Below are 22,508 nucleotides of genomic sequence, written 5' to 3'. Positions count from 1 at the left end.
ATATCAGCATTTGGGAAGCTTCTGCATGTCTCACAAGCTACAGGGTAAGACATCTGTTTGATGTCTGCTCATACAAAGTTCTATGAGTATGTCAGGTCTGTGGACAACATGCCTCTTTCCTCATAGTCATGGATAGTATGGCATAATAACTATGAACCTAAGATATGAGTTCAGGGGGACATCTCAATTCTTCAACATGCTGCATGCATATAATTCTGAGCAAAAGAATTAAACCCACGGCTACTTATCATCTGTATGTCAGGCAATGGTAGTACTTACCCTACAGGATTTTCCCCATTGGGGACAACTGCTACTATGGAGAGGATACTAAGGACATCACATTTTTGTAATTGTGACAAAAACATATATAGCATAAAATTCACCAGCATGAATTTTTTTTCAGGAATATCAATCACATTGTTCTACTGTCAATGCCACCACTATTAATATTTTCATCTTCAAGAATCATATCTCTGACTCATTAAAAAACCAGCTTGCCATCTCTCCCATACCGTGACAGGTATAACTCAGGTAATAAGAGGGGTTGTCCAGCCCCATGGGCCAATAAGATTGGTTGCACAGGAAGGACCTTCAGATACTTGCTATCATGTGGATGGACCTTGAAGAATATTTTAAACTAAATGAAATAGCCTGGTCACCAAGTGTCAAATTCAAAGAAGATACAAATACAGGAATCTGAGGAAACATAACCAAAGATAAATACAAAGCAATGCACATATGGACAGGTAATTAAACAGATAGGAGACTAGACCTGAACAAGGGTGACACTTGAAATAACAGACATGCTGACATGGAAGGGGTGTCCCCTTCCACAAACAAAGAAAGCTCTCGCGGTCCTAACCCTAGACTGCCTACACCTAAGGAGTGCTGAAGGCACACACCTTTAATCCCAAGATCGCTGTTAGCTCAAGACCAGCCTGGTCTACAGAGCGAGTTCCGGGACAGCCAGGGCTACATGGAGAAACCCTGTCATGAAAAACAAACAAACAAACAACAAGAGGAGGGCTGAGAGCAGGAGAAATCCTCTTCCCTGGGGAAGAGCCCTTAAGTTGCCTTAAGTTGGTTATCCGATACCAAGAGGTCAGCCCTGAAATTATATACATACAAGTAACATTACTAATGAAACAGAGGCCAAGGATTTAAGAGAGAGCAGGGCAGGGGACATGTTGAAAGAACGAAGGGGAAAGGGGAGAAATTACACAATTATCTTTTAATTTAAAAAAATAATAATAAAGAAAAATTCTTTTTAAAAACAGAGGGAAATAAAACAGCCTTAAGGAAATAAAGATTTGGAAAATAGCAAAGCAATCAGGGAGGCCAGAGGAAATAGCAAATGTGCAGGCATTTGTTTGTTTGAGATGGAGTCCTGCTATGTAGCCCAGGCTAGCCTAGATCTTGTGATCCTCTTGCTTTTGATTCCTAAGTTCTGATGCTACAGGTCTGTGTCACCACATCTGGCTAACATTTCTTTTTACTTCGGAGACTGGTGGGTGGGGGTGGGGAGGGAAATTGTTAGCCCTGAAATGGATATGCTCCAAAGAAATCCTTCAGAAATTAAGCTCTGAAGTACAGGCATTCACAGATGAAGGAAAAGCCTAAGAGACTTCTTCACAGATCGTATGTTTGATCTGAAAAAAAAAAAAAAAAACTAATAAAGAAAGCTCTCTGTAGAAAAAAAAGAAATGATATCAAGAGATATGAACCATCAGAGATGAACAGATCCTGAACATAGAGAGTAGCCCTTACAATGAGACAAAAGACAAACCAAATAAATAAGAGGCTAAATACCATCCTAACAAACAAATAAAAATGAGTCCTAAACAAACATTTCCACAAGGAAACAGATAGCCAAAGGCCTCATTAAAAGATCCCCACATTAGTACTCAGAAAAATGAAGGCTAAATGCTCAATGGGCCTCTGTTTCCCAGGCCGTACATTCACATTCTATATCAAGAACAGAATAGAAAATAATGTGTGCCAAGAGAGGAGAAAACTAAACCTTTGCCCATTGGTGGTGAGTGGGGCGGGGCATATTGGAGAGCAGATCGGGCTTACTTCTCACAACGCCAAATGTCCAATGTCTATACGATCCTTCAGTTTCACTCCAAGAAAACATAAATATGTCCATATCCTGTCTCCCCTCCCCGCCCCCCGCCAAAATGTATAGGCTCAGTGAGATGGCTTAGCAGGCAAGGATGCTTGCTGTCAAGGTTGATGAGCTGAACTGGATCCCTGGAACCCATGTGGTGGAAGGAGAGGACTGACTCCCACATGTTGTCCTCTGACCTCCGCATATGTGCACACACATTAAATAAATAAACGTAAAATAAAACATGTAAAGAATGTTCACAGTGTCATCGAAACCCCAAAGTCTGTACAACTGATTTACAACTACATATGACGAGGTAATTCCCCACCATGGAGTCTTGCTTGCCCGTATAAGGAATGACATATGGCACCTGTTACAACAAGCAGGAACCTTAAAAGCAGCATGCTAAGAAAAGCATATATGATTCCATTCATATGAATTGTCCAGACTCCACCAATCCAGACACACAAAAAGAGCAGCAGTTGCCAGGGGCAGCAGGGAGTAGGCAGTGGAGAGTGGCTGCTTAATAAGTGAAGGATTTATTTTGGGAGTGATGAAATGTTCTGGAATTAGTACAGATATTGCGAGTGTGATAAAGGACACTCAAAAATATGGTTAAACTTATGTTGTGTGTTACTGTAATATTGTAAACTCATGAGATTATTAAAGAATTATTTCTCATTGTAGAGGAGACACAGAAGTCAAATGACTTGCCTCAAGCCGATCTTGGATCCCAGAATTCTTCCTTCTAGCCCCTAAACTGTAAGCATTGTCCTTATCAAAATGGAGTCATGCTAGGTGGGATGGTGCCTGCTGTTAATCCCAGAACTATGGAGGCTGAGGCCAGAGGACTGCCATAAATTTGAGGACAACTTGGGCTACATAATGAGTACAACGTCAGCAAGATCTTAAAAATAATAAAGGGGCAGGGAGGGGAGGGAAGAGAAGAGAAGGGGCCATAATCAAACTAGCCAAGCCAAGAGTCAGGAAAGTAAGGCAAGCACACACTGACACGTGCCTATGATAAAACTACCAAGAATGCCTATGGGCCCTTTTCTTCTGTTTGCTTTCTGTGGCAGAGTCTTGTGTTGTAGCCTTGTTTGCCCTCAAACATGCTGTATCTCCTGGCTCAGCCTCCAGAATGCATGAGTTACTTACACGCCTGTGCTCCTCACACAGCCTCTTGCTATGGAAGTCACTAGCACAGTCTCCTCTAGTGAACTGCAGTCAATCCCTGCAACAAATCCTTGTCAGCCCCAAGCTCTGTTTCAAAACCCAGGGCGGTGGACTTCCGCCTTTAGAAGTGTCCTGCCTCAATCTTCATTGAGATTGATGTGCCTGGTGTCCAGAGCAGGCACAGCCCAGATGCTAACTCATTAGACTAGCAGTTCTCAACGACGCTTTCACGGAAATCACTGAAAAATACATTATGCTTCATAGCAGTAGTAAAATTATAGTTGTGAAGTAGTAATAATTTTATGGTTGGGGTCATCACAGCATAAGGAACTGTATTAAAGGGTCGCAGCATTAGGAAGGTTGAGAACCACTGCTTTAGACAGTCAGTCCTCTCTTTTAGACTGGTAACACAGATACACAATGATATTCGCTCCTAAGTCCCTGTGGGTGGGTGTGGAGGACCCACATTGTACTCCTGGGGCATCTAAGGACAGCTGCAGAGCAGGTCCATCCCTGACACACACCTCTCAGACTACACAACAGCCACAGCCACCACCACGGCCACGAGAGGGCGCGCGTCGCCCGGGCACCGCTCCTCTTCTCAACGCTCTAGCCAACCGCCTGGCGGCGCAGACCCGATCCGGACTGGGGTGCGCGATGGGAACCGGGGCGCGCGCAGGAAGGAGCCGCCTGGGTGTCACCCTGTGCACTCTGAAGCCTTTTCTACTTGCGCACTTGCTCCTTTAGAACCAGAGATTCGTAGTAAAGCCAGCAAGACGATTGAAGCAATAGAACTCAGAGGTCCAGTTAAAAACTTTCATACATTTCCAATCTTTTTAAAATAAATATTTAGAAGCTGTCTTAGAGTCGGCATTGTCTAAAGTCCATTATTCTGACTTCTATTTATTTTTTGATAATTTTTTCATTGTTATTCTCCTTTGGTTATTTTTATCTTTTTAAATTTTGCTGTTTTTGCCGGGCAGTGGTGGCACACGCCTTTAATCCCAGCACTTGGGAGGCAGAGGCAGGAGGATTTCTGTGTTCGAGGCCAGCCTGGTCTATAGAGTGAGTTCCAGGACTGCCAGGGCTACACAGAGAAACCCTGTCTCGAATAAATAAATAAATAAATAAATAAATAAATAAATAAATAAATTTTGCTGTTTTAATATTTCTCTTGAGCATTGACTTATTTATGTATGTCCAGTAAATCTTGCTAGTCAATATTGCTGCAGCCTAGGGACCGGACCGGAGTGCCCCGCTGTCACCTTTAGAGTGTTTGTATCAGTCTAGGGAGCAGCAAGCAACCCACCTCTTTCTAGATCTGTAGGACTCAGCAGAAAATTTCCCCAGGCAGAGATACTGCTTCAGGGAAGGCGGGGGAGCGGCACTGCAGCTTCCCCTACATTACTAGTGAGTTTATTAGTAGTAGTCTTTCTCTTAAGTCATTACTACACTTAATAATAGTTGTATTGTTTCAATAATAATAATAAATTAAAGCTGGCTCTGGTGATGTTCACGGGCTGTCCTAGCATTTGGGAAGTCAAGGCTATCTATCCTTGACTACATAGGAATTTTGAAGCCAGGGTGGCTTCAACAAAACAAAATGGGCAGGAGAGATGACTCCACTGTTAGAGCTCTTCCCGAGGTCCCTGGCTCAGTTCATAGCATCCGTGTACGGTGGCTTCTGCCTGTAACCTCCAGTTCCAGGAGATCTGAGGCCCTCTTCTGGCTTCCTTGGAAACATGCACCCACACACACACACACACACCTTGGACAAATCCCAGAACCTAAAATAGTAAGGCTGGCAGGAGCATCTCCGTACCTCAGTGGATGCCGATGCAGTCAAATGAGACAGGCTGTTCCTGCTATCATTATTTGGAGCCCTGGTCGTCTTTGCTCCTTCCTGAAACCTTACCACTCTGGGTCAGAATAGTCGCTCTTCTTTGAGTTCCCCGGAGCACTTTCTCCATCACTGGTCACGGGATAAAGGTCCCTACTCCATCAATGGTGGAAGGTTAGGCATCACTGTCTATTGCCTGCTCTTTAAACACAATATGAACTCCTTGGGGAAAACAAATAAACAAACTGCATTGTGGCCCCTTATATAATTGAGGTCATTACCCTTGTCTGAGACTTCAAGGTGAAGGTTATTTTGTTTAACTCGGGTCAACTGTACACTTAACACAACAGCTAGGGACTAGGGGTGGTGTGGGAGGGAGATTGGGAATAGAAGAAACTCCAGAAATAGACGAAATTAAAAGTATAACAAAACCCTCCAAGCCCCTTCTCACCAGAGCACTGAGAGTACGCATCACCTCATCTGCCTTTCTCACAATACTAGCCCCAGGGGATCTGGTGTGGAGGGTCAAGGTGGAACCAGAAAGTCTCCACACACGCAGCATGCCCAGGAATGTGGAGATGGCTAATTACAGGAGTGGGAACAGCAGACTCAAGAATTATCACTCCCAGCCTGTCGCCTTGATTCCAATCTAGGGAGAAGTGCCCTGGAATCCAAGGAGTTGGGGTGGGCGGCAGGGGAGGGGCGGGCCCAAGGGGCGGGGCGACGATGCTCCGCCCCGGGAGGCCCGCCCAGCACTGCTACTCAGGCTGTGCGCTCTTTTAGGGCTCAGCTCCTAGAAGGTGGAGTGTGTACCGGCCCCGGGTTCGAAGGCAGGCGACGAGATGAGGCGGGCGCCAGCGTTCTTGAGCGCAGATGAGGTGCAAGACCATCTCCGCAGCTCCAGCCTCCTCATCCCGCCCCTGGAGGCCGCACTGGCCAACTTCTCCAAAGGTCCCGACGGAGGGGTTATGCAGCCGGTGCGCACCGTGGTGCCTGTGGCCAAGCATCGAGGGTGAGTGAGTGTGAGAGACAGAAGGGGATGGAGGAAAAGGGAAAGAAAGGCGCGAAGGAAAGCCGAGGGAAGCGATAGGAGAAGGGAGGAGAGAGCGTGTTTGATCTCTGCTAATGACAGCTGCTACTTAAGGGGCACTAACCCAGCGGGCCTCTGCCAAGAAGGCACTTTGCAGGTACTACCTGCTGTAATTCAACTCGCTGTCCTTGGCAAGGGAGGTACCAAGGCCAAGGCTGTCGCTCTGCTAGTTGAAAACTGAGAAGTAGAGCGATTTGCTGAAGCTTACAGAGCCAAGAAGTGGCGGGGTTGTGATGGCTTTCTGGTCCAGCGCCAGGCCGTGAGTCCTGCCTCAGGGAAGGGCAGAAGGGCGGAGAAATGAGCTCAAATGGAATGGCGTGCCAGAGGAGGAGCAGTAATGGAGAAGGTGAATGGGACTTCATTAACTGGAAGGAGTTGAAACTTCTCTCTCTCTCTCTCTCTCTCTCTCTCTCTCTCTCTCTCTCTCTCTCTCTCAGCTTCCTGGGAGTAATGCCAGCCTACAGTGCGGCTGAGGATGCACTCACTACCAAGTTAGTCACCTTCTACGAGGGCCACAGCAACACCGATGTCCCCTCCCATCAGGCATCAGTGCTTCTCTTTGATCCCAGCAATGGCTCCCTGCTGGCGGTGAGCAGTCTCTTCTCCCCTGGGGCAGAGAGGGTAGAGTAAGTTTCCCCTGGAAAAGAGAGTGTCCCTTGGGCCCAGAATTAAGCCTAGAAGCTAGTGAGAAGTAATATGATCGCAAGCGACCAGACAGGCGACAGCAATGGTGATCTGTGACAGCATCTGTTTCTAGGGCTGCTTGTGCCTACAGCGGCAGGCGAGCCTTGGCTGTAGAAATAATCATTCTGTTATTCATGCATATGGTCTTGTCATACACTCAGATACACCAAGTGCACAGCTTGAGCTAAAGCAGTAGCTGAAGAAACATTTATTCCCTGAAGCCCTCCCCGTAGGGAGCAGAAGACACAGTAACCTGTGTGTGTCTTCCTGACATCTATCTTTATCATCTAGCAAGGTGTGAAGGAAGCAGTAACTCACGTTTACTGAGTGATTGGGGAGTGGGGAGATGCAGAGCTCTAAGCATATTACTGGTGTAATTAAAACCACCCAGGAGGTACAGGATATTGTTATTCCCACCAGGATGAAGAGTGAGTCATTCATACAACAGCTGTGCTCAACTGAACCCCCTATTAAGAAGCAAGGCTGGACCTCAAACCTCTTCAGTCTAAGCTAATGGTGTATCCAGTCCAAGACTAGTTCTACTGCCTTATCTGATTGTTTATGTGCTTGCTATGTGTCCCAGCCCCCCCCACACACACATGCACACACAAGATCCTCCTCCCTCAGCCTGCCAAGTGCTGAGTATGAACTCCACGATTTCCTGTTAAGTTTTGTTGAGATCCCTGAGGCTCAGGTGAGACCCTTGGTTTGAGGTCACACAGCTGCTAAGTGCAGTCTCCCCTAGGTCCACTTGATTGACACTGGTGTTGACACTTTTACCTCCTAGAGTCCTTCAAAGGCTCTCAGACTCCCACTCCCTTTCCTTCTCTGAATGTCTGACTCCCCTAAGAAAGCCAGCTGTCCATTACCCCCACTAGAGACGAGTGTCAGGCTCTTCTCAGTCTGTGCTCATCCAGGGGCAGTGACTCACACAGCAGTGAGTCCCCACTTCTCGAGCATCTGATGTTACTAGATGGTGGCACCCTGGGGCTTTGCTGAGTGCTCTGTAGCTACAGGACTCAGCTTCTCTTGTGTAAAATGAGAATTATAATAACCCTTGCCTTTTGAGTCCCAGCCAAAATGAATAAAGGGGTTGACAAAATACTCAGTCCTCCCTAGACATCAGAACCTCCTAGGAGCCTTGGAAGCCAAGGATAATTTGATTCCCACCTAGGGATTCTATTTGGGGCGGGGGTTCCTTGTACCCATATAAGTTCAAAGACCACTGAACTACACATCCCAAGCCAGAGTCAGCCTGAGTCATTCTCAGAGTGGTGTCTGGGGATAGTGTCTTTCCAAAGCTCTGGAGACGGAAGTGACGTTCATACCCCTGACGTTCACTTCAGCTTGGAGATCTGAGAGTCCCAGGGAATGAAAACAAAATAGGTGATGTTTGAGTGCTTACTGTATGCACTGGCTTCCCTTGTGTAGCTGTATTTAATGCTCTCGGTGTCCTCTGCACTGTTGGCATCATCTTCATTTTTACAGATTGAAGAATCCAGTGCATAGCTCTTAGTGCTCAAAGCCAAGTAGCCCGTAAGTGGGGATGAGGTGTGAGTGCGACCCTGAGGCCTGCACTGCACTCACTGGAGTTTCTATAGAGCGAGCTGCCTGTCTGAGTTTCAGTCCTAGGAGGGCACCTTCCTCACTGTCTCGCCTTCCTCCAAGGTCATGGATGGAAATGTCATAACTGCAAAGAGAACAGCAGCCGTGTCTGCCATCGCCACGAAGGTAAGACCAGAGGAGACGGGAGAAGGGCGGAGGTTCTTGGTCTGCCTTTGCCCATAGCTGGAACTCCACATACCAAATACGAGTTACTAAGTGAGAGCAGCAATTCACAGAATTACTGAATGTGTGCCACATAATTCCCAATACCCCATAGGCACAATTCCCAATCTTCCTGTCTCCAAAAAAAAAAAAAAAAAAAAAAAAAAAGAGTGAAAAGTGGTCTAGAGAGACACCAGATGTCAACATCTGGCCTGCACACACACACACACATGTGTGCATGAACATCTACACAAATACACAATAATTAAACATAGAATGAGGTTTGACTTTTAAAAAAATTAAATAGCTCTTTAATGTATTATATACTAATTATTAATAAATGTTACTACACATTATGCATTTAACTATTTTATATTTTTTATTAATTAGTAAATAATTAGTAGTCTGTTTACAGTTTCCTTAAAAACAATAACACCCTTCAAACCCCACATTGTCTGTTAGAAAGATGAAATGAAGCAAAACGAAAAATATGGGAATGGAAGTGACTTTTTTTTAATGGGGTCTCACTACATTGCCCAGTTTGGACTTGAATATTTGGTTTCAAATGGTTCACTTGCTTCAGCCTCCCACATAGCAAGGTCTGCGGGCACACACTGGTATTTCTGACTAGAAAGATAACACATCAATTGATTCAGAAATGGCCTCTCTGACATTGGAGAGCATACTGAAATCAGTGAGTAAACACTGGCGGACGATGCAGCAGAAAGTCAAGCAAGCAGTCTGGTCGTGTGCTCAGCAGTGTGGAGGCACCCATGAGAAAGATGGGCAGTTGGTAGAGAGTATAGCCAAGGGAAGGAGGTTTAGAGTGGGGTGTTCAGCTGGGATGATGGTGCATACCTGTAATCCCAGTACTTGGGGCTGAGGCAGGAAGATTGCCACAAGTTATAGGTCAGCCTGGACTTACACAATGAGACCATATACCAAAAGACAAGTAGAGGAATATGGAACTCTGTGGGAATAATTGGAATTTTTTTCCTTAATTTAAGACTGACAAGGGATTGGTATGCTGGCTTTCCTAGGCATAGCAGGAGTGGTCCCAAGGAGAGTTGGCATGGCAGGTCAAGTATTTTGATTGTTTAGTTGGTAGATAGCTCCTGAGGAACAACACCTAAGATTGACCACTGTCCTTCACAGGCACACACACACACACACACATGCACACACACACACACACATGCACACGCACATGCACATGCACACGCACACCCATATGCACAGTCAGGCATATTGGTATAAGAGTATCTATCACATAGGGAGGGTCCTTGTCCAGACCAAATGATATGATATCACAGTAGGTATTCAGTGAAGGCTCTTTCCTACCTGCCTCTTTCTACAGAGGGCAAACAGACACAAAGTGACATCTCTATGATTGCCCACCAGCTCTCGAGGGTAGCTGAAGCCTCCTGGCAGCCTGAAAACAGTGACCTTTGCCCCTCTTTCTCGCAGTTTTTGAAACCTCCAGGCAGTGAGGTACTGTGCATCCTTGGGGCTGGGGTCCAGGCCTACAGTCACTATGAGATCTTCACAGAACAGTTCTCCTTCAAGGAGGTAAGTGACAGCGGGGCCTGGGGAGTAGGGAGATGGGACACGGGCCTCTAGATACTGTCCAACACAGGCTACACAGTAGGACTAAGCCTGGCATGGGTCATCTTTATCTTTATGACCTCCCCAGAAGGACTGTGAGGCCTGGTCACCTGTTTTCAGACTGATGGCTCCTAGGACACACACCTGGGGAATGTCACCAGCCACCCAAGGGATTCTGTGATGCTCCTTGGTAGAGCTGCGTTTCTAGCCCCTCCCTGTGCTTCTCTTAAAAGACTCTAGGAGTCTACCTATTTAAAGCTATGGATCAGGAATGGGGTGGGGTGAGGCCTGGTGAGCAGAAGGCACCGCCTCCTCCCACTGCCAGCAGCAGATCTTGCTGCCTTCCCCCTCTGTGGCCCTCACTTCGCTGGAAATGTTTAATTATATATATTTTTCATTTTAATATATGCCTGTGTGAGGGGTGGACTGATGAAAGTATGGATTTTTACGATAAAAATAATACTGCTATCTTGGGAAATATAGACTATGAAGAAGAAAAAAAAGAAAACTAGCCACCATTTACCTGTTTTTTTTGTTTGTTTGTTTTTTGTTTTTGTTTTTTTTAAGACAGGCAAGTAATTTGCAGGCTTCTCTTGTCTGCATGGTATAGCAGCTTTATCTGTGTCGGCTGTGTGCAGCTGAATATTTGGTGTATTCATTGTCAGCTCCAATAGCCACTGTTCCAGATTATGTAAATTTTGCATAATATTATCCTGTTTTCTATCAGGAGAGATGACACAGTCCGCCGGTGACTTATTCCCGGGTGTATCGAGCCATCTAGCCTGCTTGATGAGCTTCCATGTAAAGCTCATTTTTCTATTTACCGTATTTCCTGATGAGAGAGGCTTTGGGGCTTGTTTAGTTGAGGGCTGGTGGCCTCTGATCCAGATATTGAAACTGGTTAGTAAACTCACAAGAGCTCAGCCCTCAACCCCCGCCAGCACCCGCCCACCTCCGCCACAGCACCTCCCAGGATTCTGATTGTGGCTTCCACCATTGGTATTTTTATCTGTGGCACCTTTTACCTAAAAAATATTTGCTTTTTAATCCTTCCTTATGCTTCATTGATTAAGCTCCTCCACAACAAAGCACTTTTCGTGAACCTTGTACGTGCTGCAACTCTGAAACAGGGTTTCAAACATAGGCTAAGTTCCACACTTTCTTTGCCCATTTCACAGATGTAGAACTGTATGAGGGAAACTGTAGGCTGTAGAAGGGAAAAATCATTGCAGGAATAATACAAAGTAAAGGAAGGGTTGGTTCCAAGCCTGCATGGTTGTAGCACCTTCTCTGTAATCATTAAACCATTGAGGCTGAGTCCTGGCCTAAAACTGGAAAGTGTCCACCTTGTTTAGGCAGGAGAGGTATTTTGTTTGTCTGAGCAGACATCTGCTTCAGTTAATGCTGTGTCCTTAATCAAATGTCTATTTTCAAAGCCACCATTGTCACCATCAGAGCAGTGTAGGTGGGCGTAGCATCTGCAGGGAAGACATACACCAGTGACCCTCTTGTCACCCACTCTAAGGTGAGGATGTGGAACCGCACCAGGGAAAACGCAGAGAAGTTTGCAAGCTCAGTGCAAGGAGATGTTCGGGTCTGTTCATCGGTGCAGGAGGCTGTGACAGGTGCTGATGTCATCATCACAGTCACCATGGCAACAGAGCCCATTTTATTTGGTGAATGGGTAAAGCCAGGGGCTCACATCAATGGTAAGTCACACTCCCAGACTGGGTCCAGGCCCATTTGTAAAGGTGCTTTCCCCATCATACAGAATGCCCACAGTTCTGGGTTTTGTTTGTTTGTTTGTTTGTTTGTTTGTTTTGAGTCAGAGTCTCACTATATATCTTGGCTAGCTTTAAAGTTGCTATCCTCCTGAGTGCTTACATTATAGGTGTCTACCCCCACTCCTATCTACACTTTCTTTTTAAGGGTATCTGTATGAGCTTATGCATAAGAAGTATAGGCAGGAAGATGGAGAGTTGGAGGCTAGCCTGGGCTATTTACACACAGGGAACCTGTCTCAACAAAACCCAAAGGCTATGGAAGGATGGGTGTCCTGAAAAACTGTGTCTCAAATGTAAAAAGGAAATGAAATGTAAAACTGGTACTTATTTCCCTGCTGGATGTCCTGTGGGATGGAACATGGTCACAAATGGTCAGCCACAACTTCATTCTTTAATGGGACAAAATTCAAATCCTAATGGACAAACAAATAGTGCTTCATCTTGGTTTTGTTTTGACTTTTTGAGACAAATGTCTCTCTGTGTGGCCCTTAAACTTTTAATTTTTCCTCCTGTGCCCACCAAGATTTACATGACAGGCCTGACCCATCACCCCAGCCTGAATACTTTGTTCTTAACATATAAAACTATAAACAATTTCCAAAAGTAATTACAGTACAAAAAAATTTAATGTGGCATATGGATGCTTTTAATATGTGTAATAAGAGATGGGGTGGGAGGGTATTCTAAACATAAGGACACTTGGGGCCTCTGAAGACCTTCAAATAACCTTAGAAATTATAGCAAAAGATGGACTGTATAAAATACTTAACTATAGTAGGAGCTGTCCTGAATTCTGTATGTGTGTTTGTATGTGCACATGCATATGTACCCGTAAGTGTTTGTGTGTTGTATGTGTTGATCCTGGATGTCTTCCACGGTGACTCTCCACCTTATGTTTGAGACAGTTCTCTCACTGAATCCAGCACCCGTTAATTAGCTAGACTGGATGTCCAGAGAACTCCGGGATCACCTATTTCTGTTTGCTGCCCACCTACTCCACAGTGTCAGAAATATGCATAACCATGACCACATTTTTTTACATGGGTGCTGGGTATTCTTCTGAAACAAGAAGACTGTTTAATCTATCTTCCCAACCCTCTCGGTTATGATATATGTATTATATGTATAATGCATATATGTTAGATATAGGAACTAAACCCTTACAGCAACCTTATGAGATAGGAAATAATAATTATCATGACCCCTAATTTATAGAGGATAAACCAAGGCAAGGTGAGATTAAGTAACTTTCAGGAGTCAGTGACTGTTGGGGGCAGAGTTGGGTTTGAACTGAGATAGTCTGCCCTCAGAGCTTGGGCTCTTGAACAGTATGTAGCATTATCCTCCAAAAAGAAGTCTGGCTTCTGACTGCCGGGCAGACAGACAGCAAAGGATTGAATTTAGTCACAGTGCTCTTCCATGTAATAACAAGAACATGACATCATCTCAGAAGCTGAGATCCCGTGCTCACACAGGCAGTTGAGAAGCAGGAGTCAAGAGATTATGTGTTCACTCATAAATGTTCATTGAATCTGCACCTCGTGCCAGCCATTGTTGTAGCTGCTGAGGGATGCCACAGGAAATGGAGCATCCAGGGGCATGGTGTTCCTGTTGGTTTTATTCTTGTGATGGGAGGTAAACCAAACAAGGAAAGACTTAGGTAGTTTCTGCTTGTGGGGAGCTTGTGCCACAAACAGGACACTGCTAGCCTGGTGGTGGAAGCAGAAGGGAGAAGCTGAGGTAGGTCCTTTAGACACACTTACCTGAAAAGCTGTCCTGGGGGTGAGTTAGGATTGTGACCCCAATGATAAGGAAGAGCAAGTCACAGCAAGAGCTGGAGGGAGGATGTTCCAGGTCGACAAGATTTCAAGAAAGGTGAATGTGACCATTTGAAGACTAGGCTAATGTGGTCGAGACCTCAGTCTGCAGGGAGCCGGTGTCATGACACAGGTCAGGAAGAAGCTAAGAGGTGGTGAGGTGGCAGGTAAAAGGTGGGTCCAGGTGTGCTTCTTAGAATCAGAACTGTCCGGAAGAAGTTGGGAAATCTAGAGGGAAAGTTCTTGGTGAGATGTGTTCCCTGTGCAGAGTTGAAGCTGTAACTGACTGACGTGGGTTTGGTTTTGTTTTTCAAACTTAATACAACACACTGAGGATCTGCTCAAGACTAGGCTGCTTCTCTGCTTAAAGTCTCCCAAAGATAAAATCCATGTTTACTGGGCTATGCCCTCATCTAGTCTCAAGGGTCCTCTAACAGGTTTATATGGTTGCAGGATTCAATCTCTCACACTATAGGACAAAGGAACTGGACGGTGCTGCTTTCAGTTCCTAAGGACCTTCCACAATCCTTGCTATGAGGACTCACCATACCCAAAGACAGCTACAATGCATTTTTTATACTCAATGTCTATCTATCTATCTATCTATCTATCTATCTATCTATCTATCTATCTATCTATCATATATATATATATATATATATATATATATATATATATATATCCTGATATGACATCAAGATACTTTTTATATTCCCTTGACCTAGGATAAAATTGTGCTTTATTAATGTGTGCCCCAGTGATAACAGTGAAACACCAAGGACAGGTTTTACTTGCTCACAGAGCTCCTAAAGGGCAAGCCTGACTATTCCCCACCCCAACCCCCACACATACACATACACATACACATACACATACACATACACATACACATACACATACACATACACATACACATGCACATCACACTTCCTTACTCCTGTCCTGACATCCTAGTCATCCCAACAGTGAGTCTTTCAAGACCTTCACTGTTTCTAGCCACACTAAAGCAAGGCCAAGTTCTGATCTGGGTCAGACTGCTGACTTGCTGTTTGGTCCACTTGCATCTGTCTGAGTAGTCTCCCACAGCCCCTTGAGAACTCATCCTATGCTAGGCAGCGGCTGATTATAGGAAAGTAGGGGAAGGGGTAGCCCTGGAAACTGGAGGCATTTTCCTACCAGCTTATGATTTATTTACAAGCTCCATTAGTGAGTACGTTTGTTCTATAGAATCCTCCCCGAACCCCCAACAGCCTTCAAGGTGGGCATTGTTACACTGCTCTCTGGAAACCTGAGCTCAGAACAACAGAAAGGAGAACATAAGAAGGCATAGAAATGCTGCCTTGTATTTGAACAAAACTTTAAAATATTTTCAAAGACTAGCTAGCTACCCTGGGGGCTGGCTCCAGCCAGCAGACTGCTTTGTTTGGACCACAGAGAAATCAAGGAATAACCTATGCAAATAGATTTCCTGCTCCTCTTCATAAACAGTAGGGATGGAGGGCAGTCTGGAAACAGCCATTAGCTGGAGCTGGATAATGCCTGTTCCCTGGAGAAGCACACACTCTCTTCTGTGTGCCTAGGACTGCAGCATTCCCAGTCCGGCTGCTGGCTTTGTTCCTGTTCATTTCTTCCTGTTTCTGCAGGCATTTGGTTACAGCCTGTGCATTATCCTACGTCCTTGGAGCAGAAGGCATGATAGATTGGATTTATTGTTCCAGTCTCTGCACAGGGGCAAGGTCAAGGCCTAATAATCAGTTTGTGTTTTGTGGGATGTTTGGTGGTTTTATTTCCTCCTCTCAATCCTCTCCTTCATCCTCCTTATCCAACTCTTCCTGATCTTTTTTTTTTTTTTTTTTTAAATGCTTATGTGCACGAGCATGCATGCCACCACACACGTGGAAGTCAGAGGACAAACTCAGCTGCTGGTTCTGGCTCTCACTTTGTTTGGGACAGCATTTCTTATTGTGCACCTGTGTGTTCTCCAGGCTCACTGGCCCTTGAGGTTCCAGGGATTCTCCTGGTCCTGATGTGCATTATGGTATTCTGCTTTCTGCAGATTCTGGAGATTCAGGTGGTCATGTGTGCATGACATGTGCTTCACCCACTAGGTCATCTCCCCATGTCAGTCTCAAGGTGTCAAGGCAATCCCAATCAAGGCCAGGTTTCCTTTTTCTCCACCCTGACCCCCAGAAGTATTGGAATTGCCTTTAGGGGCTCACATATGCATATGGCAGATGCTGTGCCACTGAGCTAGTTACAGCCCTCCCAGCCTTAACACTAGGCTCTTTGTCATGATAAGAGAAAACAGTTTCAGGTGAGGAAGGCAATGACTGAGGAGCAAATCAAGATAAGCAAGATAAGGAGGGGGGGTCCCTTTATGTGGTTTCTGCAATTAACTGTCACTGCCAGCAAGGGTGAAAGCCTGGGGCTTTCAGACCCAGATTCACTGATGAGTTGAGTAGGCCCTGGTCTTGTCATGGCTTCAATGTATGCATCTGTGCGTGGAAACTAGACACTGAAGAGTATTGAGGTCCATAAATAGCATGGATAGAAAATATAACACAGAGAGTATTTACCTGATAAGTGAATGCTGGGCTGGAGATGTGGCTCAGCCGTTAAGACTGTGTACTGTTCTTGCAGAAGACCCAGGCTCCACTCCTTCCATCCATAGTGGGTGGCCCATGGCTGCCTGTAATTCCAGTTAAGGAGCATCTGACACCTCTGGCCTCCTCAAGCACCCACATTTACATCCACATACCCATACCTGACACACACACACACACACACACACACACACAGAAAGAGAGAGAGAGAGAGAGAGAGCGAGAGAGAGACACCGAGAGATTTAAAATAATAAAAATAAATGGTTTTTAAAAATGAGTGCAGCTAAGTGACCATAAGAACTTACAGGAATGAAGGAGGAGGTGAGGTAGAAATGAAGAGCTTAGGTGATGGCTTAGTCCATAAAATGCTCACCATGTGAGCATTGGGGCCTGAGTTAATCTCCAGACATGGAGGGCTGCACCTGTAATCTCAATGCTGGGAAGTTGGAAACCGAACAGTTCCTGGGGCTCGCTTGCCAACCAGCTGAGCCTGAGCAGAAAGCTATGTGTCCCAGTGAGGGGCTCTGTCTCACAAAACAGGGTAGACAGCCATCTTGAGGAACGACGCCCTGAACATCTGACCTTCAGATGCACCTGCACATATACACACTCGCATCTGCATGCACACATGTACCTGAACACACACATACAAATAAGTTTTAAGAGAAAAGGGGGAAATGGTATGTGTTATTTTAAAAAGTATTCTATCTTACTTATTGGGAAGAGTGTGGTCTAGGAGATGAGAGACATTTGGGTATAAGTATTGCTACTGCCCCCCTGCTCAGCTCTTTCTACTAATGTGCCCTGGGAACTTCCCGGCCTCAGAGTCTGTTTTGTTATCTCCTAGCTGTTGGAGCCAGCAGACCTGACTGGCGAGAACTGGATGACGACCTCATGAAGCAAGCAGTACTGTATGTGGACTCCCGGGAGGCTGCCCTGAAGGAGTCAGGAGACGTTCTGTTGTCAGGGGTGAGCCTCTCTCAACAGCAGAACCACTGGCTGGCCCTGGCTTGGTTCCCAGGGTTTCACTGCCTTCCCCTCTGGACCTTGGTCACCTCACCTCCCTGTAAGGAAGACATTCCTAAACATCTTGCAGCATTTTAAATCCCTTCCCAGAAAAACATAGCCATATGGCTATGACATGTGTCTTCCTGTCCTTCTGCCTGGAGGGAGAATTGATATTTTTTTTTCTGGTTTGCTGTGCTATAAAGCAGTAGGATGGGAAGTCTGTTGCAACCTGGAAACCTTACTAAGACTGTGTATCCTCTGGCTGCCTATCCCCACTTACAATCAGGTTATGGAAGCAAGCAGAGGCTGCCAAAGTGCATGGTCAGATAATAGCATACCAATTTCTTCACAGACAGGAACCTGGCAGGAAGCCACCCATACACGATGATCTCTGTGTTTATGGCATCGAAAACACAGGTGCTGTCCACAAGGGGTAGCAGAGGGCATCTTTTTAAGCTTTTCTAACTCACACAAAATTTTATTCTCTCCTGTTCAGGGGTGTCCTATACTGGCTTCAGAAGCTAGCCCTGCATAGGATGATGGTTTCAGTCCTAGTTAGCATGCATTTGTTCCACAGGCTGACATCTTTGCTGAGCTTGGAGAAGTGGTTTCAGGATCGAAGCCTGCGCACTGTGAGAAGACCACGGTGTTCAAGTCTTTGGGTAAGACTCATGAATTGTTCCCTGGACACAAATCCAACCAAAGCATAAGGCGGGAAAAGGAGAAATGAGTGGGTTACCAGGCTCTGTGGGTGAATCGTTACAGAGTCCATCATTTAGATCAATCATTTACATGTTTGGATGGTTAAGCCTATAAACTCTGGAGTTGAACAGTCCTGGATTACATTCCTTCTGTATCATGTACTGGATATGTGACCTTAGGCAAGTGACCTGATGGCTGGGAGCCACAGTTTCTTTGCCACCTGTCACCTTGAGTTCTTGTGACATTCCAGTGATATATACAAGGGGGCGGAAATTGTGCACAGCCAATATTGTACTAAATCACTTGGTTAGACATAAATAAATTCAGAAGTCAATATCCATTAGAGGAAGAAAGCAGGGACAAAACTGTCAACTGCTAAAGGGAAATGACAGGGACACCTGCCTTAAAGGAGATGGAGACAGGAAGTTACAGTCTGAGACCCTTTCATTTCCCCTTTCCTACCTCCCACTTAATGCTTAATAACAGGCAACCATGAGGAGTCCAAACTACATCGACTGAAATGGGTAGAAACTTGATGAAGGGTGGGGTTCCAGTGGACAGTCTGCCCCTTGGATTAACTCCCCATTCTGCATGGTTAAAGAAGCAGATGTATATGGGAACCAAAGTGATAATCAGCTATTACATTTAATTTTTTAAAATTATTAATGGTTACTAAGTGGATATTTCCAGGACTTTCCATACTTCTTCATACTGAGCAGCAGAAACATTTAATATTTGCCACAGTTATAAAAGTACTCTAGATGGCTGGATGTGGTGGCACACACCTTTATTTCCAATACTAAAGAGGCAGAGGCAGATCCCTGTGAATTTAAGGCTAGTCTGATCGTCATAGCAAGTTCCAGTGCAGCCAGGATTATATATAGACACCCTGTCTCAAGACAAAACAAAGCAAAAAACAAATGAAAAAAACAAACAAGGAGTGTTCCGGCCAGCAGTGTGGCCACTACAGTGAAACAGCATTTGCTGCCTGTGAAAGGATTGCTGTATGCATGGATTCCCAGTGTTGTGACCCCAGGCATAAGACCTGCACAAGAGCAAGCCAACCGAAAGACCAGCATGTCCCATCCCCTAGCTTAGAAGCTGCTGGCAACTGATGGCAAATTGGGGGTTGAAAAGTCAGTGTTCTTCAGAGATGTGAGCCTTGAGAGGATGCCATGCACATACAAGTATCACCAAGGAGACTTATTTCTTTTAAAAAAATGTAGAAAGTTGGGAGAGAAAGAGGATGTGGAGATGGGAAGGAATTGGAAGCAAGGAAAGAGGGAATGGGTTTGATCATATTATAGGCATTTATAGTATTGACATGTATGCATGTATGATCTTAACATGTGATAGAAAGTGTGCTCTGGCCACCCAGCAGTTAGATCCAAACATTGACAGGTAGTTAAGTTCTTTTTTTTGTGTGTGTGTGCACTAAAAGACCAACAAAGATAGTAAATTTTATCTAGTACCTGGTCCAATGATACCCCACTGATCCAGTTGAGTCTGGAAGGTTCGCTGGCTTCATTAAAGAGACAAATACTGTAGGAATCCACTTATTTGACAAGTTTTGTATTCCCACTCTTCTAGCTGATATATGCTGAGCTTCTCATAGAATATTGGGTACAAGAACTAAGGCCCATGTTTTAAAATTACAAATTGAACACATCTTATCTGAAATGCTTGTACCCACATGTGTTTCATATTGGATTCTTTTTGTACTGTGGAGAATGTTTGTAGATTATTGAGTAAGACCCTGTCCTTTGCCCAATATGAAAAACTGATCCCAAACCATAAAAAAAAATTGAATTTCAACATTATCTTAAAGAGTTTCAGATTACAAGTCTTTGGATAAGGGATGTTCAACATTTTGAAGACAAACAGGAGATGCTAAAGAGACAGGATTTGTAATGGTCCCAGGTCAGCAAAATATAGGCCTATAGGCCCAACCCTGCCAACTACCTGTAGTTGTATGAGCCATAAGCTACAATTAGTATTTATATTTTTAAATGATTGGGGTGGACAAATAAAGAATAGCTCTTGGGACACATGAGAATGATGGGGAAGACTGGGTGGGGAGGTAGCTTTGATGGGAAAACTATGATTGCCACATAAGCAGGAAGTGCTGAATTTGGATCTCCTAGGACCTGTATAAAGTGCCAGGTATGTCAGCACATGGATGGGTCTGTAATTCTGGTGTTGTGGAGGCAGAAATGTGAGGATCCCTGGGGTACACTGGACAACTAGTCTAGCCAAATCAGCAATTTCAGCAAGAGACCCTGACTCATAACAAAACAACAAAAAAACCAAAAACAAACAAACAAACAAAAATCCCCAATAAGATGAACAATTGAGCTGTGGAAGAGGAAGATAACTAACACCAATATAGGCCCCCCCACACTTAGGGGCGCAGGATGGAGAGAGTGGTGAGTTCAAGTTGTAGTGTCCATGAATAAGATCTTACCAAAACACAGTCTCATTTGCTTTCCCTGTGGCCGTGGCTACTTTCCTATTATAAAAGCAGAACTGAGCCATATGATTAAGGCTATATGATATACGGAGCTTAAACTATTTACTGAGCCTTGAGTAAAAGGTTGCTGACCTCTGAATTTGACTGCAGAGGTTAGAAAATGTGGGCATTTCTTGTTCCTTTCCTTGACCAGCCTTTTCTATGCCGAGTCTGGGCGAACCTCTGGGCAGGAGTTGTTATTGCTATGGAGTTTAGCAGGCTCAAAGGGCATCAGAAGATAGCCAGGGTTGTTTGAGGGCAAAGTGGTTCTGACAAAAAAAGTGAAGCAAATTTCTGTCCATTCCAGGGATGGCAGTGGAAGACCTGGTCGCAGCCAAATTAGTGTATGATTCTTGGTCATCTGGCAAGTGAGCTGAAGGCACTGTGCCTGAGCTGGATGTCACAGCTCGAACGCTGTCTCACAATGTCTAGATCAAAGGAGGTCCAGTCCCCAGTGAACAGTAGTGACTGTCACTCAAAGTACTGACATCCCTATTCATGTCTGTGGTTGGACAGCTAAACCAGGTTACCATTTCTTCTGTTAAAGGGTGATGGCCACATTATCTACCCTTGATCTTACTGGCTTTGTATGTTTCTGAAATAAATCATTTCCAGTTCTTCTGTGTTTCCTTTGACAACTTCCTGTGGAAGGAAATAAAGATGTCAAATGCTCACTCAATCCTTAGAGAATGTGGAATAAAATTTTCTCCATTTTAATTGAGCAGAACTCACCATAAAACCATTCTCATCATTCTACTATTCTCTCTCTCTCTCTCTCTCTCTCTCTCTCTCTCTCTCTCTCTCTCTCTCTCTCTCTCTCTGTGTGTGTGTGTGTGTGTGGCCATTCTGGGGATCAAACCCAGAGGTTCACACATGCTAGGCAAACACACTTCCACCAAGCTCACAACTTTAAGGCATATAATTCAGTGGGTTTCATTGAGGTTTGTACAACCAAGTCCAGAATGATTCTCCTGAAGAAACCCAATTCTCAACAGTGTCACCACCTTCTTCCCAGCAGTTTCTACAGATTCGCCTCATCAAGAACTTTCATATACATCCAATCATGTGTTATGTAACTTTGTGTGTGTATTTTAAATGTTTGAAGAAGCACAGATAAGGGCAGTCCTTTGGTCATGGGTAGTAGAAAGTACAGTGTGTGGGTCACTTGAGTCTAAGTGAATTGATGGAAGGAATTCATTGTTTCCTCATAACTCAACCAAAAGGCTCTACCAGGAGAACATGTCTCATGATCAACAGATCTTACAAAAGCATCAGTAGTCCCACGTTTAGGGCCATGCTGCCCTATCTGGCCTCCTCTTACTATATAAGTTGGGATAGGATGTGGGGACGGTATCTCAGGAAGTTTCTAGAGAACTAGACAGGATCCTTCACAGAGAGGATATGTGACAGAGTCAGACTCTGGTCACAGAACCTGTGTATGCCTTCCTATGACAACTGCTTCTATGCACATTATTGAGAATAAGTACAACTTCAGTTTATTCCACAACCAAACACACTATTCGTAAACAAGTCTCCTCTACTGTAACATAACCAAGAACCCATATGCTCTTGAATTCATTCCTGGGGAGGAATGAGTAAGTTCAAGCATTGGAGCCTCTGTATCCTGTATAAGCATCTTGAAGTAACTTAAGATGTAAATGAGAAATCAACTGGGCTAAAATAATGGTTCTGCTATTATACACAGTCGATGGTAAATTCTACCTGGTAGGTAGATGGTAATTGTACCTGGCAGGTAGTGGTAAATTCTACCTGGTAGTAGTCTGGCTACAAAATTTAAAAAACAAACAAACAA

The 22,508-nt window shown here is 44.7% G+C and overlaps 2 protein-coding genes across 2 annotated transcripts in view; one reads left to right on the top strand and one right to left on the bottom strand.

Annotated features, from left to right (window-relative positions):
* The window catches only part of LOC117716620 (phospholipid-transporting ATPase ABCA3-like), a 96,571-nt gene extending 92,662 nt beyond the window's left edge, over nucleotides 1–3,909 (bottom strand). The window contains exon 1 of the mRNA XM_034513730.2: nucleotides 3,811–3,909. The gene's annotated coding sequence lies outside the window, so the exon portion shown is untranslated. The remainder of the gene's footprint in view (nucleotides 1–3,810) is intronic.
* A 1,972-nt stretch (nucleotides 3,910–5,881) lies between these two features.
* Nucleotides 5,882–21,374, top strand: Crym (crystallin mu). Its single transcript, XM_034487872.2, has 8 exons — nucleotides 5,882–6,138; nucleotides 6,654–6,804; nucleotides 8,569–8,631; nucleotides 10,135–10,236; nucleotides 11,798–11,981; nucleotides 17,324–17,445; nucleotides 18,062–18,146; nucleotides 21,003–21,374. Exons 1-8 carry the CDS (start codon nucleotides 5,969–5,971, stop codon nucleotides 21,065–21,067), a joined length of 942 nt encoding a protein of 313 aa, XP_034343763.1. The 5' UTR covers nucleotides 5,882–5,968; the 3' UTR covers nucleotides 21,068–21,374.
* Nucleotides 21,375–22,508: the final 1,134 nt, after the last annotated feature.

Source organism: Arvicanthis niloticus, chromosome 1, assembly GCF_011762505.2.
Source record: "Arvicanthis niloticus isolate mArvNil1 chromosome 1, mArvNil1.pat.X, whole genome shotgun sequence".
NCBI lineage: Eukaryota > Metazoa > Chordata > Mammalia > Rodentia > Muridae > Arvicanthis > Arvicanthis niloticus.
This window is presented reverse-complemented; position numbering and strand designations above follow the sequence as displayed.

Coding starts and splice junctions, on each gene's coding strand:
- Crym (XM_034487872.2), top strand. CDS start 5,969: ATGAGGCGGGCGCCAGCGTTCTTGAGCGCAGATGAGGTGCAAGACCAT. Junction 8,632..10,134: donor TGTCTGCCATCGCCACGAAG/GTAAGACCAGAG, acceptor TCTTTCTCGCAG/TTTTTGAAACCTCCAGGCAG. Junction 18,147..21,002: donor CACGGTGTTCAAGTCTTTGG/GTAAGACTCATG, acceptor TGTCCATTCCAG/GGATGGCAGTGGAAGACCTG.